Genomic DNA, 20,175 nt, shown 5'->3' with positions numbered 1-20,175 from the left:
CACCTGGTGCCTGTAAAAAGGCACCAAATCTACAGAGCCCCAGGAAACCATGAATAATACCTTGCTGTAAGCCTCCTCTCGTGACTGCTGCTGCAAGGTTCCCTCTAGTGTCCATTTCTTCAGTCTACAGACCAAGAATTCAAGGATCAGGTTCTGTGCTGGTGCATCCTGAAGCTATCCACCCGGAAGTTCCTCTTTTCTCCTAAGGTACTGTGTTGGCTTGGGTAATACTTACCTTAAGTATTGTGTGAACCCTGTGAGGCTGAGTGGGTGATTCATTTGGTTAGGGGTTTGGCCATACCATTCACCCAGCCATAATGCTGGAACACATATAGGGAGCCTTCTGTGAAGCCCCTCAACACTTTAACTAACCTTGAAGCTAATACTTACTTGTTGACTGAGGTATCTTCTGGAACTCTGGCTTTCCTGCAACGGAACCCCATACTGACCTGCCTACAGCTGGATAGTAGACAACTAAGATCCATCTTTTGCTTCTGAGAAAACTACTCATGCTATAGACTAGGGAAGGACCTTGATGTTCAGACTTCTGTCTTGAAATTATAACCAGTGTAAAATGGATGTACCTGAAATGACTTGGTGTAACTTTATCTCTGCAATAGAATAAGTTACAAAGTGTCTGTCTAAAAGTGAATACCTACCTTGCTGGTTGCTCCTTTAAAAAGTATAGAAGTTATTTTACTAGCTTTGAATGGCATGCCACTCTTCTAAAAAGTAATAAGTGTTGGTACTGGTTTATCCTTTTTCGAATGAATGAGTGAAAGCTTACCAATAGGGTTTACCTACCTTGAATAACTGTTCTCTTCCTAAGGTGTACTATTGGGGTTTGCCTTCACTGATCTGCTTTAGGGTATTGCTAAACCAGTCTTAAAGTGAATAATTGTCTTTCATTTGCTTGAAGCCCCTCTTAAAAGTATAAGGGTATTTACTTACCATGAATAGCTTTACCATTCTTGTGTATCTTTGGGTTATGCTTTCCCTGAACTGCTGTAGATCTCTTGTTAAATAGTTAAGTTGCTACTTACCTTAGAACTGTAAATTATACTTCTGAAAATTATCATTGGTGAAACTGTGTATTTCTGTGGTGGAAATAGTGTACTAGATTTATATACCAATAGATTGATTACTTGCCTTGAAATACACTGCGTCTTTCTTAACCTCTAAGTGGGGTTTGATTTCCCTGAATTGCTTAGTGCATTCTAAAATAGTTATTGAGTCTTCATACTTACCATTGAGTAGCCTATGGCTCCTTCAAAAAGTATTTGAGTTACTTTACTAGCTCTGAACTGTCTCCTAAAAAGTAAAATATGTTGCAAGGTGTATACTTTTAACAAGGTTGGTGTATTAAGTGATTCTGTGATTGAATAACACTGTATGACCTAACCTTTTTACCTTTTACTCCCAAAGAATAGCAGAATGCCATCCTGACAGTGTTATAGGTGTGACTCCCATTGACTGCTTATTGTAATCTAAATAAGGTTATATTTTGGTTTGTAAACCATATGTATTGAGTTACTGTTTATAATTGTTTATATAATGTAATAGTGCTTACTTCCCCAAGATGTATCTTGACCTACTTGTATTTAAATAAACCCTTTATTTTTACAATACATTGTGTTCCAGTGTTTGTTTGGACCATGTGTATGATACAGTTTATTTGTATTGCCTAAGTTGTATGGTTTTATGAAGTATTGGTAGAACTTTAGAAAAACTCTCCTAACAGGCCATGACTGGCTCCCTCCTGGGATAGAGATTGGGACAATGAATTGCAAGATCCTTGCCCAATGTTGGACTGACCGGCTTGGGTGTCTAGTCTGGTGGGCCATTTTCATCATTCAGTATTCTCTGCAGATGGTGGATATGAACAGTGTTAATTGTCTGTGTTTTAAAACGGGGCATTTTTCACCCATTTTACCAAGTATTGCCCCCAGCTACAATTCAGGTTTCTCTTAAAAGTCCCAAATTGTGATCTGTGATTGTGGGCCAGGTTGTTTTGATGAGGGGGCCTCATTTTTTGTCCCAGTCTGACACTTGTCCTGGTTTTCAGTTGCATTAGTGCAGGGAGGTGTTTGGGCATCTCTTGTTTCCCTATACTCTTAATTCAGAATTTGAAGGCAATCCTATGTAGGGTAAGACAGAGATCTGTACAGGAGGTAGGAGCACATGTAGCCTCAATCTTCCTTTACATCCAACGGCAAGTGGTAAAACCGTCTGCGTTCTTTGAGTCCTACAGACCGGTAATATGGCAATACTTGTTTTTCAGTACCGTAACTGCATCAAACAATAGCCTGTTGTTTTTGTCATATTCATGTGGGCAATCTAGCAAGTCAAAGCGCTTGCGTCTGATATATTGGCTGTTTGATTAAACATTGTTATGTATGGGATTTATAAAGTGCAAACCTACATGGAACGCAATGGAGCGCTGAACATAGGTGGATCCACCCAAGGATTTACTGATAAGGTACCTACTTTAAAAAAAAAAAAAAAAAAATTTTGCAGCTTGTTGAATATGCTCTCAAATATTTAATGTGCAGGTTGAACTTGAATAGGAAATGGCGGAGAGGAATACATCAACGTCCAATGGTTTAACAGTCTAGAAAAGAGTTGCTGCAGATTTGCTTTTCTGTATCCACAACATTTCCAACACAGGCAAATTAATTTGCATACAATATTTCCACTTCCTAAAATGTAGCCTCAGATGTGGTCGTAGTTTTTTTTGCTAGGTACTTACTTTACCCCACTACTCCTTTCCATTTCGTTCTACTTTACGGCTTTCTCCCTTTTCCTTCACGTCTTCCCATGGCGATCCAATCAGCAAAGAGACATGTCCCACTTTTTGGGTGTAAACCCACGGTTTTGGGGTCGTCCCATTTCACAAACTGGAATGTGCCACCAAGTCAACATGCGCAGATGGCTTGTCAACAATGGGGCTCTTTCATACCAGTTTTAAGGCCGTTCATCTCACCTAAAACGTTCAAGTGAGCTTCTCATTCCTTCAAGGAAGAAAATGTGGTTTCCTTCTGAGAATGTTGGTGTTTCCACTTCTTAATACACCCAAGCACCACACCTACACAACTGGTTCTTTCAGTTTCAACAATCCAGTTTCCTCATATTGCTGACCTGCTTCAAAGAGGAAACCTGATCTGTCGGATACCTGCAATGCTGTTAAATCTGCAGACAATCTGAAAGCGGCCTCGATTTGCTTCACTGAGCCTGCCTTTGTTCTGTTGTTTGGGTGGCGCTCCCTTGTACAGGGTAGGGTTGTTCTTGAAAATGTATTTATTTTGCCTTGTTCTCAGCCATATTTCCCTCTCCTTATTAAATATTATGCTGTCATTTTAAGACAATAAATGGAAGAGGTAGTTTGTTGCTGCACTATGTCGAGTGAAACCCAAAAGCCCCATTAAAACGTGCATACACCTGGCATGGTCGCCAATAATTTTGTATATAATCCAATCTGTGCATATGGAGCTATGCTATGGTTACTGCGACCTTGAATAATGCATGGTAAGTTTGACAAATTGACTTCTGACCTGCATGCGTAAGTAGTGAGTAGAGGCTAAAACACAAACTCACCCCTCACACTGCCAAGAGCCAACAGAATCATAAAGGTGAAACAGACACAGCAAGAGCTATACCTCATTCACCTTTTGTGGGAGGTGGGAAAGGCAAGGAGAGGGGTGGGCTGCTAGAGGAGTTGTTCAGAGTGGGTTGTGGCTAGCACTATTTTGCAACACGAAAAGAAAAGGGCCTACATGTGCTGTGTTTTTTTTTTTTTTTCAGCTGAGCATCTATAATTCGCTGAAGGTTAGGCGTTGCCTCTATGGAAACATGGTGAGGCCATTGGTTTCACTGTGGTTGGCAGAATGGCGGTCTTGCTCTAGCAGCAGGTCACTTCTTTGGTTTCTTGGAGTCCCAATCCAGGGGCTCAGGGACAAGATGAGTCCTTGTCCTCCATCTGCCAAACATGGCAGAAGCTGGCACACAACTGCATGTGTCCTCCACCGTGGTGAGGTCCCGGGTACTGCAGTGACTGGCAGAGAGACGAATCCTGTTCCAGCAGCAGATCACCCCAATGGTCCGTGGAGATCGTTGGGGAACAGAGCTGGTCCCTGCCTTGGAACACATGCCTTCACCTCAAAACGGGAGGACTTTAGAAAGGACCGCTCTATCAGCAGGGTCCAGTGACATCTCCAGGATGAGTCCAGATAATTCCCAAGATGATTCCAAGAAGTAGTGGGAGACCCCTTCATTTTTAGGCAAATGTCCCCAGGTATTTGGACTAAAGTTAGCCTGCATTAGGGGCTCACTGCTTGCTCTTGAAATGAGAGGAATGTGCCTTTATGATGTCACACCCAAAGTGCTTTGCTTCAGAGGAATTGGATGGGAAACGAAAGGGAAGGAGAGGCAGAGAGAAACAAAATGGTGTTACCCCCCCAAAAAAAAACTGTGCAGACCCCTCTGGCTATCCTAGCTTCACTCCCCTTTCTTAATAAAATCAAAGGCCTTCAGAAATGTAGGACCATGGTGTGAAGCTATTCCCTATGAATAGGTCTGCTCCTTTGATGCCTGGGCCCTGGGCAACTACCTGCTGTGAGGCTGTCCCAGGTGCAGGGTGTTGCCTGCCCTCAAAACAAGATTAAAGAGGAGGCATGGTCATTCAGGCTTCTGTCCTGTCGGGCTCAACCCATCCAGACTGAATACACAGCACCTTCCACTGCTTTGCTTGGCTTGGTTAGGTAAGATTTTAACTTTGGTGCTAAATCTACCTCACTTGAGAGAACCCCAGAACGTTTTTCCACACTCAAAGATCATTTTACTCTTTTTATGGGTAGCAATACTTTTCATAGTGTCCTTTTGACTTCATCCTCTTTTACCCTTTTAGTGTTGGAGGGCTGCCCTGTGGGGCTCCCCTTTTACTTTCTCTGGCTAACCTTTTGAGAACTACAGTTCCCAAGGGTAGAAAGGATATTTCTATCCCTTCTACTTTTTTTTAGAAGGTAAAACCAGCAAACCCCACCTTATGTTGAGTGCTGGGGAGATACAATGTTTCCCCTTTCTCACTAGCACTGTATCCATTCCATTACAGGGACAAGCTTACCTTAAATGGCTGGTTGGAGTTAACCTTGTTACAAATTTGGTACAGCTTTACTGTGGGCTATTTTCACAGTTGCGGTAAAGACACCCATGGGTGCCCATTTTACCAAAATGGTCCCTGTCTTCTTTTTTTGACATGTTCACACTTCTTGTCCCTTCTTGGTCTTTCCCCTGCCCTCCAGGGTGGGAAATTCTTTTGTGTGATGTTTATCTTCAGTGGGAGTCTGTGAAGGTAGGAAGCAAGGGAGGAGTCTAACATTCTGCAGCCCTTTGTCTTCCAGGCTTCCTTCAAGAATCCAGTTCAGACTGGGAGGTTGGCTGTCCTAAAATGACTGAAGACCCCCTATTTTTGAATGTTGCATGCCTGTTTGATTGGTTGGGTTCCTGCATAAAAGTCTTATCTTGGAAGCTGAGGAGGTAGTCGACCAATGTACCTGAATCCAAAGAGGAAAATGAACAAAATGCAGCTGAGATAATTTCCATTGACCAGAGAGCCTGCTGTGTAACCCGAGCTTGATGTTATCCTTCCTTCCAAGCGACCTGCGGACTCCGAAAGTGATGACCCTGTCCCAGAGCCTGGTAAAATCCACGGGACTCAAGAAAACCTACCTTTTGGGCCATGCCACATCATGCTGCAGCCTTGCGGGGCTGAAATACCACAATACCCTGGACCTCAAGCCATTGTGCGGTGCATGGACTTCTGAATTCCAAATCGAGCTGAAACTCTGGTGGCATCTTGCTGGACCTCTAGAGATGTGATTCCAATCCTTGAATCCCCTCACCAGTGTGCTGCACCAGATTAGCGACACAAATCCAATCAACAGTATTCTGTCTTATGGCTTCTGAAAAGGGCGCTACAACCACAGAGCTGCATCCAGCCATGAAGGAACTCTTACCTGGAGCCTTCCCCATTGATCCTTTCTGCAAAATCACATCCAAAAGTCCTGTCCTTTGTCTTCATGACAAAGAAATCGATCAACGTGGTTTTTAGCTGCAGATGCTGAAGTCCCATCTGCTGCAACTCTTCTTCCGTGCTGAGGTACTGTGTTGGCTGGGGTATATACCTACCTCAAGCCGTTGTGATTAATGTGTAGCTTTGGGGTGTTTCTATGATTGGGAGTCCTCTCAAACAGTGCACCCAGGCCCACTCCTGGAATCCTCCAGGGGTGTCTTCCCAGAAGTCCCTGGATCCTTTCAACCTCTCTAAAGTGAGATACTTACCTGTTTGAACAGTCTTTCCAAGGATCTCTGACTTGTGTTACTTCTGTTCCTATCCTGAATGGCCTTTTGGACATTAGAGACCTAGTGACCACCCTTCTGCCCCGGAGAACACTCATGCTCCAAGAATAAGGGAAACGCTTTCTAAGGATTAGGCCTGTTAACTAGAAAAGGGAACACGTGTTTAAAAGTGGTTGGTAACTGTAACTCAGAGTGAGCAGTTAAAAAGTTCTTACTTACCTTGAATATACGTTGTGCCATTCTGAAAAGTACATGCGAGGTTATTTCACTCACCTGTGAAATGGTTGTGCCTCTTCCCAAAAGTAATGCTGTTGGCTTCACTTAACTATTTCTTCCAGAATATTAGTGTGTAAGTTCACCAACTAGGTCTTGCTTCCCCTGACCTACTGTATAGCCTTTCTAAACTAAGTCTGCTTTGGGTTTTACCTACCTTGAATATACCTACCTTGATGTTTCTGGTAGCTCTTTTAAAAGGTAGAGAGGTCTTACTTACCTCGAATAACTGTGTGCAAATCTTAATAAGTTACTGTGGGTTGTACTAACTTAGGCCTGCCTTGTGCCATCCTAAAATACGTTAGTTATTGCTTACCTTAGTCTGTGTTCCACTGACCTGAAAAGCAACTGTAATTGTTTATTAAAACATTAGGTTTTACCTGCCTTGAATGGCTGTGTGCCATTCTTGAAAATTGTTCTGTAGGGGTAGCTGACCTTGGTCTGCTGGTGCATTGCTAAATTAGTGCAAATAGTTATTGCTTATCTTAGTCTGTGTTCCACTGATCTGAAAAGTAACTAATTGGATTTACACCAAAACATTTTACTCACCTAGTATAACTGTGTTATCCTGAATAAGGTTATACTTTTCTACTGACCCTTGAATGAGTGTTCCACTATTCAGAAAGCATACTTGCAGGTTGGTTTACTAAGTGATTCCATAACTGAGTGTCACTGCACAGCTGCTAGGGTCTACTACCCTTGTATTACTGAAGGTAATCAGAAAGCAATGTATGGTTTTATTCCCCATCAATAGGTGTGTCCTATACTAAATGTATTTGAGGTCGGACCTCCCTACAAATAATGTTAGTATTCTGAACAAGGTTTATGCTTTGGTGTGTGTACCTTCAAGCATTGTGTTTTTCCTTTCCTCAAGCATTGTGTTGTGTTTTTAGAATGTGTGTTTGACTCTATGACAAAGTGCTTACCCCAAGACTTAACGTGGCATACGTTGTATTTATAATACCCCTTTATTTTGTATAATACTTCTGGTTGTCAGTGTTTCTGTTGAATCCTTGGTATACTAGAACTTCTGTGTACTTTCCTACAACCCTCACTCCCTCCTTAAAATGAGCCTGGCTGCTCTGTCTATGCTACCATATACTCATGTGTTACAGCCTTATACTAAGAATGGAGTCTTGTAATGTCTCAGTTGAATGGTTTTACTAAGCCCTTAGTTGGACTTCAGAAAACACTGTCCTAACAGGCTCACAGGAGATGACACATTCCTGATTTCAAATTGGATGTGACTGTAATATTTATGAGAATACCATCCACCATATCCTAACTCCTCAGGTATGGCCTATATTTAATGATTATTCTGCCACCGAGAGGTAGACCCATAATTATAGGGCTCTGTAAGAGGAGTGCATACATTAAATGCAGTCCCTGCGCTGCAGAGACTTGGTGATCACTGCAGCTGTCAAATGGGCATATGTGACCTCTGAACCTGCTCTGTGCCACTGGAAGAGCAGGTGCTGCAAATCACAGTACTGATGCTGCAGACAAGGGTGCAAAATCTGCTTTTGGCATGGAGCTTATGAAAGAGCAATTAAATACGCAGATTTCCCTTCAGAGCTGGAATTACCTGTTTCATTTATTCAATAAAAAGGAAACCTTTGCCAGATGGCGATTCATCATGGTAAGTTACCATTGACTCATTACCGGACCACCACCAAGCATGTTTATCAACACAAGGGTTGATTATGTATCCACAGATGTCTGTTTGAATAGTGGATGTTTAGCTTTGTGCAAATCACAATGGCAGTAAAGGGGGAAATATTGGTACACTAGCGTGGATGGTTTTCATACACCTTTTGCCATTTTCTACAACCAATGCCTATTGGTCTTGCTCCACCCGACACGAATGAGCCAAAACCGAAAATGTTTAATGTCTGTAATCCCTGCCAGAGTGTGAAAAAGACATGATTGACATGGCTTTCATATGTCTCATAGGGAACCTATGACATGGCTTTCAAAGGTCTCCTAGGGAGCCTATGTTTCTCCTATCACTAAGGTGATAGTGCATTCATGTCCCCCAACAGCTCTAACCTCTACGTGTGGCAGAGGCTTCACTTTACTCATACACTGATTTACTGTCCTACCATAGGACGTGATATCTATGGTCGAGATAAGGAATCGATGAGGAATTGTGCGTCTTGACTATCACCTCGTGGCTTTTCAACAATACCAACAAGCTGGAGCACATACCATCTACCACATTGGCAAGGATAATGCTGGCAGTATGTGGTCCTAGTCACTTTACAAAGACTGGATATTTGCCCAGAGCTATTTGCCAATCACTGTATGGTATTTCGAAACAAGTGTGGTGAAAGACATTCTTCATTTAAAAGCAAGGGTCCAGAGATGCAGAGAAGGGGAATACATCAAAAGTGCCGCTAGTTTGAGGGGGGAGGCTAATCTGTACATAGAGGAAAGATATAAGGATTTCTGTTTGGTGGCCAAACCTTTAAACTAGGCGAACACATCAAAATGTAATATATGGTCCAAGCATAATTTCTGGAAAATGATAGAAACATTTCCATACAGTTGCCGGGGATCAGTCGTGAGAGCGGAGGAACCAAACAGATGACAAACATAGGCTGTCAGAAAAAGCTTGTAGGTGTTTGGTTATTTGCCCACCCGTTGACTGCGAATGGCCATGATAACCCCTATGGCCATTCCCACCCAGTACCTGCCCCTCTCCTCCCAAAACACCTCCTCATTGGGAACTCTTTGAGCTTGCTTTACTCAAGCCTTACCATCAAACTTTGCACTCAAAGTAATGGCTAGTGTTTTTTCAAAGTAGTCTTCTGGGAGTTAATGAATTCATTAGAGCTGTAAGCACTACTAATGTAATACAAATGTCTTAACCAGGTCTGCCTTCAGCCACTCCATATATAATCACTATGTGTGTCTTACACTGAACAATCGAGGGCAAAGCCAATAGTGTTGGCTTGTGGAGTATAAAACATTTGCCCAGACACTACCATTAGATGCCCAGGTACTTGCACCATGTTGCACTTCTTGTCAATTATCTGTTAATACCACTATGGCAGTGCCTGGCAAAAGCCAAAACTGTTGGCATTGCCAATGCAGGTTTCAGGGGGCTCCTGCTTTAGATGTTTCTTTCCTCAACTTTGTGTTCCTGGATCCATGATGACTGGGCGATCCCAAATATGTTCCTTTCTACCCTCATTGCTAAAATCAGTTTTAGGAAACCAGCTGACCACCATTGGGTCATTGATATCTTGCAACTGATGTTACACATTTTATGGCCCACATCTAAGCTGGGCCACCACTTTTAGGATTCATAATGCATATAATGTTTCTTTGTGTTTGTGCTTTTCACACCGATTTCACATCATCTGTACAAGTCTAGCCAACTGTGATTTACATTAGAGATCTGTGATGACAAACCATGTCTGTTCACTTCTGGGGCCAGATTACAGAAACTTTGCTCATGTGCAAGTTTGCATGGTATTAGCATTAGGACAAAGTTTGACCTATTTTTATAAACAATGAGATGCATTAGAAAACCTTTACACCGTGGAGAGTGCAGTTAGGCATGTTATAAGCACTGGTGCAAAAAATTGCCCTAGAGCAAAAAACATACATTTTCAATTGCATTTTGCTCCAGGGCAAACTTTGCCCTAGATCTAATACCAATCCATATTAGCACGAGGGCCAAATTTGCCCTGGTGCAAAATGTTAGAAATGTCTTTTTGCAGTAGGGCATTTTTTGCCTGATGCTCATAACATGTCAAACTGCACTTGTCACTGGAAAAAGTTTTTTTAAAGTGTTGCATTGTTCCTAAAAATACTGCAAACTTTGCCCTAGTGCAAATGCTGTGCAAACCTGCACTTGCACCGGTGCACGTTTGCTCTGGTGCAAGTGCAAAGTTGCACGGTATTAACACTAGCGCAAAGTTTGCCCCATCTCTAAAAACACATGGAAATATTAGCAAATCATTGCACCACGACAGGTGCAGCTTGGCATGGTATAAGCACCAAAGCAACATTTTCCACCAGGGCAAAGTTTTCGCTAGTGCTAATACCATTCCATGTTAGGACTGGGGCAAACTTTGCTCTGGTGCAAAAATACAGTGAAAATGTATTTAATTTACACTAGGGCTAATTGTTTCCCTAATGCGTATAACATGCCAAATGCACTTCTCATGGTGCAATGGTTTTCTAATGTTTCCAAGTGTTTTTAGAAATGGGGCAAACTTTGCACTGTTGCTAATACTGTGCAAACCTTGCACTTGCACCGGTGCAACGCTTCTGTAATCTGACCCCTGATGTGCAAGGCTTGTCCTAAGTATTTTAAATGCAGTGTCTAAATGGGGTCGTTGTATACATTGGATGCTTCAAAGTACTTTTCAGTTGCACACGTTTAATTTGAAACGTCATCAATATTATGCCTAATTTGTTGTACAGATTCAACGTTCTTGAAGATGCCAGAAAAAACGAATGCCTAAAAAAACATTTTTTTGTTCTTGAAGACCAGTCATGCATGATTAGCATATTGGAAGTAAAGGGGTCCATGACATAACATCAGTAGTTGAGTGAGGAAGCAAGTAAAATGGGTGCTCCCTTCTGGTTTACAATGTGTATAGTATTACAATAGACGGAGCAAGAATGAGTAAGCTACTCGGAGGGAAGTTTATGGCAAATACAAAGATGGTCAGAAAGTTGAAGAATACGTCTGCACAACTGGAAGTAATAGGTCAAATTACAAACAACTTAAATCTTTGACCCACTAGACCAATTGTGTTTCATTCTAAGTGTGGCGGTGCAGATCCTTCCTAGGCCACCACACCAACTATGCCTTTCCGGGGCCGTTGCGGTGCTGTTGCACCCGCCAGGTCTGACCGGCCGGGCGCGGCAGCTTTGGACGTCAGTTTTCACGGCAGTATCGGCAATGTTGACAACAGTGCCGGTGCTTCCGGGAACCCATTCTTGTGGAGTCCACGGGGACTTCCCGAATCCGCTGCCTGATAACCCAAGCCGCTGGGATTTGTAATGTCCCGGTGGCACTGGGATTTCAGGTGGTGGATCCGGTGTTAAGAGGACGGCGCCAACCCGCCATTACACCAGTGGGTTACTGCCGTCCACCGCCGTCCACTTAATGAGGCCCATTGCTCACCACATACCGCTTTGTGGCTATCGCAGTTAACAGTACAGTCTGTCGTAGTAATGGCAACCTGCTCTCAATTCCAGAGCTGTCAGAGTGCCATAGTGGGGCAGAAGCAGATGGCTTTTAGGCTCATTGCTTCTAATTTCTGTACAACACCTTCATTTGTTTGCCCAGGTGGTTTGCTCTTCAGTCTCTTTGCACATTGCTTGAAGGTGAGTTTTTGTGTCTTGTGAATCATCTTTTTCTTTTCGTTTTAAAGGAGTGCCAGAATCCTTGCTGCGAAGCTGCAACATGTAGATTCAAGGATGGCGCCAAGTGTGCAGATGGGGCGTGTTGTGCAAATTGTCAGGTGAGAGCCTTACACTGGTCCTGCACCAGCAATTCATTATTCCCAGTTTACAGTCGCTGGACAGTTTGCTAACTTGTAGAGTGCACACTATGTGTAATGTAGGTAATAACAATTCCATCTAGACAATCCTCGAGTCCATGGGATCTATGTGAAAATACAGAATCCTTTAGAGCAAACCCCAAAAATCCTGACATTTTTTGCTCTTCTTCACACAAATGTAAGGGGAGACCCCCCCCCACACACGCCCCTCAGATCCCCCCCTTCACAATGAATACCCCTAACCCACTTACCAGGTATATTTTTGCGAAAAAGTGAAAAAATGTGGTGAAAAATCCATAAGTTTTCGGGTTCGCAGTAAAGGGGTTCGACATTTTCGTCCTATCCCAAGTCTATCTTTTCAATTGCAATCTTTGTTGTACTGTGTGTCCTATGGCTACACTACATTATCACTCGAATGCAATCTCTTCATCTAGGTGCAGCCGGACATTTGCATTTATGTTCCATCTGTTTTCATTCCCGTTGAATCGTCGTGATTTTTGGATCCAGGTTGTAATACTGCCATTCGTTTGCATTGATGTAAACTAACAAAGCACTCATTATCCTCGTTATCCTACCCACACCGCTATAAACCCTCTCTGCCAATCACAGTATTTACTGTAACAAACCCAGACAGTTGGTGCTCAAATTGGTATCTCAGGCAGCAATTTCTGAGAATACGACTTAATCTGTTCCCAACAAGGGAAATGTCGGGCCATCGGAAAGGAGAGGGCATACTAGGATGCTGATTATGTAAAAATAAAATTCATGTGAGACCCTCTACCACATGGTCATCGTACATCCAGTGGTATCAGACTAAAGGATAGCCCAATGTCAGAGGCAATCGGGAAACGTGGACATCGCCCTAAGAAGGAATGGTGGAAGATTGTATTAACTGAAGAGCCAGTCTCTATCACGTTTTTAAGAAGATAGCAGAACGCGTACTGTAATCATGTTACGTGATGAGTATAGGGGAAGAACCTAAGGGTTGGGAGATACAGGACTAAAGAGACTAGATGAACTGGCTGAAAGGTTTGATTTTTTTTTAACCAATAAATGCCAATTAAAAAAAATATATTATTTTTAAGGCCGCTTTAGTCTGCCCTCCCTCCACCCCTGTTTATTCACATTGCATTGCAATTGACATTTTAAAAATGTTGCCAAAAATAACATACATGAACATATTTAGCTTGATTACCAAAGGAGCATATGATGGCCAATACATGAATCGTGCATGACCTTAAAATGAGCAATTGATCTTGTAATCAGCCCAGATGGCTTATTACAGGACATACTTGACCTTTTACCCAAAAGCTTTCACCCCTAATCCGGTCTAAAGACTACCCTTATTTGTGGGCTTAAAGATACTGTGCTATTCAAAGGCAACATATCAATAAAGAGAACATAAAACAATCCAAGCACACTTTCTTCAGCCCTTTTAAACTCCACCCTTGATCCAGGTTTTGATATGTACATGGCACTAATATGCTAAGCACACCAAAATCCTCTTGAACATTGACAAACTTCACTTCAGAAACTTGGACAAATATTTTGTTGAAGGTGATTTATTTGAAGACCTGAAAGCACCTATACCTAAACTCTTGCCAGACCAACCTCATGACTGGTGGTGGCAACAGCTCCCTTGCCATTGAGCTACTGTACCACACATCCACCGTGTCCCTTCTAAGATCATACAAATATCGGTGTATAGTTGTATAATTTCTTATTTATAACACGCTTAATGCCAAAGAGGTTTCTAAGCATGGACCCAGTATTCGAACCTGTTGCTCTGCATCGTCTTGCGTTGCCACTGAGCTATACTACACGTGTCAAATAACATGCTCCTTGAAATATACACCCATTCATTTTATTTCCAAATTATCATTATAATGCCTCAAAACTGTCCAGCAAATAATTCCATTGTTCACTCTCCTGTGTTCTCAATCAACTATCACACGTGCACCCCCCTTGTACTGGAGAAACCCTAGAAACCTGTTATACATACTCCAGCAGGTTGAGAAGGCAGGGACCGGAGTCGTGCTCCGCTGTGACACAAGAGGCTCCATCCCTCCATCCCTTGCTCTCCTCTACTGGATCCTGCACTTAGAAACTGCTTGATATTAAGCGCGTTATAAATAACCAATCATATCATAGAAGTCTCCTCCTGCTCATGTTTCAAGGCCACTTTTATTGCTCCCCACCCAAGGCATGGCTTGGGCTCAGGTAGTAGTGGCCAAACTACAGGCCAAACGTGTTCCTTATCTGTCATAATGCATCTTCTGAACGTGTGCATCATGCAGTATGCATTACTCCTCTACATGGGAGTCTACCTCGGAGGAATGTTTTTCTATGCTGGCCACACATTTTTGGTACTCCTTTCCACAGCACTGTCACGCACGGAGGTCTATTGAGTCTTAAAGCTTTGAAAAGATGACTTTCCTCTGCCTACCATCCAGCCAGTCGGCATTTGGAGCCAGTGGAATTTCCTTGACTATCCAATTTTACGGGACAAAACCTCTATAAAAGAACAAAGGCAATCATTATGAATATTATGGTAATGTGCCATCATTTTCACATGGTGCAGGAAAAACCAACAAGGGACCGTGGGCATTTCAATAGCACAGCCGCACATAGTTTCCCACAAGACTTCTGCTTGCATGAAGTCCGAATGTCAAACTTGCATGCCACTGGGACGTTAGACCCTTCTTTTGTGTTCCTGGCCCTTGGGGCACCAAGGAATATGGCAGGCGATTTAATATACACTCGCAGCCTCACTTACAGTAAACCTTTCTATTATTTCAGCCCCAGCCTTCTGAGCCCCCAGGCTCTAGTAGCCCCTCCTCTTCCTCCCTCATCCTCGTGCTCCCAGTCTCTGCCTTACTCTTAAGGTCATTCCTCTTAAGGGCAGGTTTATGACCACAACATCTCCCCATCCCTATTCTTATCATCGGACTGCGCTCCTTTCCCTCCGCCACTGATTTGGCCGACTGCCCGTCCTTCTGGGTCGCCCATTCTGCGGTGATGTTTTGTCACCATCGTCTTATTTCCCTTGCAGAGTTTCATCAGCCTTTCCTTTCCTCTTTCTTCCTCGTGGTGTTGCTCCTCCCTCTGTTCTTGCAGCGTGATTCCATTGGTGGTAATTTCTTCTGGAGCTTCTTGCCCACCCTTTACCATCATTACTTGTTGGGCTGCCCTCGTGTTTCATCTTGCATTTTCTGGGAGCCGTCGTGGTATTCTTCTTGATTGTCCGTCGTTGGTTTTCCATGGGAGTAACTTCTGCTCCATTTGTTGCTCTCTCTGCACCTGAGTGTCTCATCCCCTCCCACTGATCCTTGCGTCCTGCTAGTGATGTCTATGCTGTACATTGTTCTGTCTGGTGTACTTCTTTTGTATGTCACTCACTGCTCTCGTAGTAGTAGTTGATCTTGTGGCCATCCATATTCAACCGTTCTTCAGTTGGGCAAGGGTGGTATGCTGTGTCTCTTCTCATGCCCTTGCTGCAAGTTTTCTTGATGCTGTTGGTCTTGCAGGCTGCTCGTGCACATTTTGTCCCACATGGTCTCACTCTTTCCTTCCTGTGCCGTCATCTCCACTTTCCCCCTCTTTGCCTGTGGCATTCTCCTTATTCATCACCCTTTCCTTTGCATCTTCATCTCCTTCCTTGGCAACCACCATGCTTGACTCTTGTGTGTTTGTCTCCCCGATGGAGGGTGGTATGTAATTTCCCTTTGTGGGGGACAAATGGTTGTCCCCAGTTTGTTACTTTAGTTGCTGTGGTGTAATCCTCTTTGTTTTTCCTTTTCATCATCCTACCCCCCCCCCCCTCCGGTGGCAATCATTCATTTTGTACCTCTCTTCATTAGGACTTTCCTATTCGTAATCGGGATACGCTTCCAAGGTTCCCATCTCTCTCCTCTCGGAGTGGAGCACCCTCCTCATGAATCCATACTCGTCTTTTCTGGTTTTCCCATTGCAACCTTTGTGTGCCTCATACTTTCTTAGGGCCAGTTGCCCTATTTCCATCTTGTCACCTTTTGGGCTGGTCATTTTGCATGTGGACGGATGTAGTCACCAGTTTCTAGCCACATGTGTAGCATGGATATTCGACATGCGAACTCTGTACTGTCAGCGAGCTGGCGGAACACCGTGGATGTGCACTTAATGTATTCACTGTCTTACACTGGCGGATCCCTTTCAATGCGGCGGGCGGGTGGCCCTTGCATGAAGCAGATGCATTTATGCAGTGTAGAGCCGTTATTTATATGTAGGCGAAGGGAGGGCCTGTATTTCTACTACTGGATTGGCACACTTTCCTGGAGGGCTGATCGCCCTTTCCTGTTTAGTGCGGCTGGGATCAGCAAACGTGACTGGGCGGACTGCCCTCTTTCTGTGGGAAGCTTGCTCTGTTTCCTGGGGCCGTGGCCGGCCGTACACTTGGGATGAGTGCCCTTCTTCCCTAGTTGTGGCGGACTGCTGTCTTCCTTCAGTCAGCGGGCCAATTGCCCTACTTTATCAACCACGGGGCAGACTGCCATCTACTTCCCTCTTTAAATGTGGCGGACTGCCATCTTCATGCCCCTCTAAATGTGGTGGACTGCCATCTTCTTTCTTTTGTAAACATGGCGGACTGCCATCTTCTTTAAATGTGGCAGACTGCCATTATCTATCATCCAGCGGGTGGCTTGAATGGCTTCACCCCATCTTCACTTATCTCTTCCGTCACGAGACAAGATCAGCGGCGTACTAGGCCGGAGAGCCCTGCTTCCTTCACCACCTCCTGCACGTCACTTTCATAGCCTGGCCCGGGATTGACACTGGACGGGGCACAGTGCCCACATTCACATGGGTATATTGTCATGGTATATCCTGCAGCGCCGGGAGCGGCTTTCGTTTCCCTCTCATCGCAGTTGTGTCCCAAGCCGGGGGACATGGAGGAATATGGTCGGGTATTAACACCCGTAGCCTCCCTTACAATAAACCTTTCCTTTAGTTCCTCTCCAGCATTCTAATCCGCCCGGTCTCTAGTAGCCCCTCCTCTTCCTCCCTCGTCCTCCCAGTTTCTGCCTTACTCTTAAGGTCGTTCCTCGTAAGGACGTCCACGCAGGTTTATGAGCACAACACCGTCTCCGTTTTTATAATTAAATTTTACTAAATGAAAATCCCAACCTTGGAAACCCGACCATTTAAAAAAAAAAAGAAAGGCAGTTGTGAATTCTGCCCCTGAAGAGGCAAGCGTGTGGCCACATGTGTTTGAACTGACCTGCCATTCACTCTAAAGTAAGTAGCATGTGCAGAGGGCGGAGCAACACCAACTACAGATCTGACAGCCAGAAAATAAAATGCACACCTTCCCCAAGATGGGGATCCCAAATTGTAGAGCAAGATTACTATAGAAAAGTCCTCTAAAATAATACATTGGCAGTCCTCGCCAAACCCAAACATCATGCCGGCGACAATACAGGCGCCCCTTTGTTGACCAAAATAGCTACAGAACAGAAGATGAATTCGGCATCAACTTCCCACGGCGGATTTACTTGTAATAAAATACACACAGATCATAACCCCATTAAACTTTGGGCAAGATGCACCTGTATTTGAAAAACAACTTATTTGATTGCACTAGAGTAGCCAGTATGAGGGGGCCCTCTGTCCGTATCTAGCTATTGCCCAAGCAATTGACCTTGTAGGGGGTGACCCAAGGGAATTTTTTTTTCAAATTGAGATTAAGCGAAGCCAATAGCAGCTGACATTGGTGCAGTGCTTCCTTTCTCGCACTCTAAACAAACCGCAACGATGTATTTGCAGATGTGCACCATTTCACCGGGGCGGCTGTGCATGCCCCGTGCCAAGTCCACCTCTGACATTCTAGTGGGACCTGCAGTTAATCCCGAACCAGTAGTACTCGTTGGCCCCGCTAGTAGTTGACATTAAAATCATTCTCTGCATCTTCCTTTCACCCCATGTGCCTTAATGTTCCTCTTAGAACTGTCTGATCTGAAGACCTTTTATGCGCTGGTATTGTAAGTGTTGTTCATAATGGACATGCAATGACAATAAACGTGTTCGGAGAGCAAAGTTGTTTTGTTTTTAACACAACATTCCATTTATGAAATATGTGCTGTTCCCTTGAGTCGGACCAATAGCAGGAAATGTATTGAACCAATAGACTCAATACAATTAGTGTCTCAAGTTTTGAGTAGGGAAATGGACTCGAATATTTGCAGCTTGCCCTATCAAGTTCAACGCTGGGCCCAACTAATATTAGGGGGCCCATGCCTTATCCCCTGTTCCCCCGCCCCGAAGCAAGTTGCAAAGGAAACTAGATGATAAGGAGAACAAGTGAATATAAGGGGGCATTTTATGGACAAGACAAATGAATGAGGCAGTAAGAAATGTAATTTGGTCTAATGTAATTGAAAAGTAAAGCATGTGGTTGGTTTCATTGTATTGCTCTTCTTTACTCAGATCAGAGGTATTGAAGTGGTGTGCCGACCAAGTAAAGATGACTGTGACCTTCCAGATCACTGTGATGGCACCAGTGCCCAATGCCCAAGAGACCGCTTCAGAGTGAATGGCTTCCCATGTTTGAATGGGATTGGGTACTGCCTAAACGGGACTTGCCCCACACTGCAGAACCAGTGCACAGATCTATGGGGCGCGGGTAAGTGGTGGCTCTTCTGAATCTTTTACAGTGCATATTGGATTCTATTGGATTGCTTGATCTCGCTGTTGGATAAGACCTGGCCATGAAGAGCAGGGTCGACTGCAAGTATCTATTCAATCAAGTTGAATGCAAGTTGCTTTACAGGTGGCATTACACACCAGATCAACTCCATTACATTTATCCACATGGGTCTTGGATAGTGCGTTGGATGGCGGGCACATGCCGGCAAGTTGTGGAAGTACTTCTCATACTTGAGTGGCTTCTGCTTGGTCTGATCTGGGTTGGGGGCAGATTGTTGATGTTCACATGCCAGATGAACCTCTGTCCTCATGGGTGCCACCATGGGTGCCACCAATGAATGTCTGTAGCTACTAGAGGGCAATAGTAAATGTACAACTCCTGCTTCTTTTAGCATCAAAGTGAGACCAGTATGAGGATCTTGTGATGCTCGCACAGAGGTTCTAAAAAACCATCTCACTTTTATGGGAGCCGGACATTTCTTTGTTTCACTACATATGCCACTTTTCAGACTTTGCAGATGAGCACTGTAGAGAAGTGATCACGTTTAAGGCTTGATTTTGTTTTCCACTGTACTCTCAATTTGATAAATTGCGTCTATCTATTGATCCCAAGGTTGGAGGGTGACATGCACCTTGGAGCATAGTAATAACAGGATTTGATGGTATGCTACATATCAAAACAAATTGATTGCAGTAAGCTTGTTAACAAAAAAATGATACTTCCTTTCATTTAAAATGTAATATAACGGGTCAATGTGGTGTATATAGAATCTGGCATTTCCCCACATGGGGCATTTGACAACATTTTTGGGGCATTTACATGGCCCATTTCAGGGGTGCCAGGGTAGTTGCCAGAAGGCCTGCTAAAAGGGCATTGCAACCATCCAGATGGGAGAGGATCAAAGCTTGGACAGCATATCTGAAGTTGTTTTCTGGGATGAAGGGCTTGATTTTCCACAGGAGAGAAATTTAGCACCAAGCCGTTTGTGTCTTTCTTGCTATGTGCTGTTTGAAGGAGAGGTGTCTGTCGAGAAACCCAAGGTACTTGGCGCAGGTGACAAGGTGGGGTATGAAGCCCTCAAAGTGCACCATAGAGAGCTAGTCTAGCAGTCTGGGTGTTCAGTGTTATTGGTCAGCAGCCGGAAGACAGTCTTAGAGGGGTTGAGCTTGGTTCTAGGTCATTTGGTCGAATATAAATGGTTGACAGGACAAATGGTCGACACCAAAAGGTCGACAGGTCAAATGGTTGAATTTTATTTTTGTTTTTTCACTTTTTTTTTTTGGGGGGGTCCCCCTCCAACCCACTTTTTTTTGCTAAAAAACCCTTTTTTTCCCTAAACGA

General features: G+C 43.8%; 1 protein-coding gene across 2 annotated transcripts in view; it reads left to right on the top strand.

The window, feature by feature from the left end:
• The window catches only part of LOC138491214 (zinc metalloproteinase-disintegrin-like VLAIP-B), a 253,879-nt gene that overhangs the window by 150,494 nt on the left and 83,210 nt on the right, over window positions 1-20,175 (top strand). For both annotated transcript variants that reach the window (XM_069617601.1, XM_069617600.1), the window contains exons 13-14: window positions 12,024-12,113; window positions 18,615-18,810. In XM_069617601.1, the coding sequence (XP_069473702.1) occupies window positions 12,024-12,113; window positions 18,615-18,810 (286 nt within the window). The remainder of the gene's footprint in view (window positions 1-12,023; window positions 12,114-18,614; window positions 18,811-20,175) is intronic.

The sequence above is a fragment of the Ambystoma mexicanum genome, chromosome 10, assembly GCF_040938575.1.
Source record: "Ambystoma mexicanum isolate Mex_15411 chromosome 10, UKY_AmexF1_1, whole genome shotgun sequence".
Classification (NCBI taxonomy): Eukaryota; Metazoa; Chordata; class Amphibia; order Caudata; family Ambystomatidae; genus Ambystoma; species Ambystoma mexicanum.
Note: the sequence above shows the minus strand (reverse complement) of the source record. Positions and strands in the feature narration are given on the sequence as shown.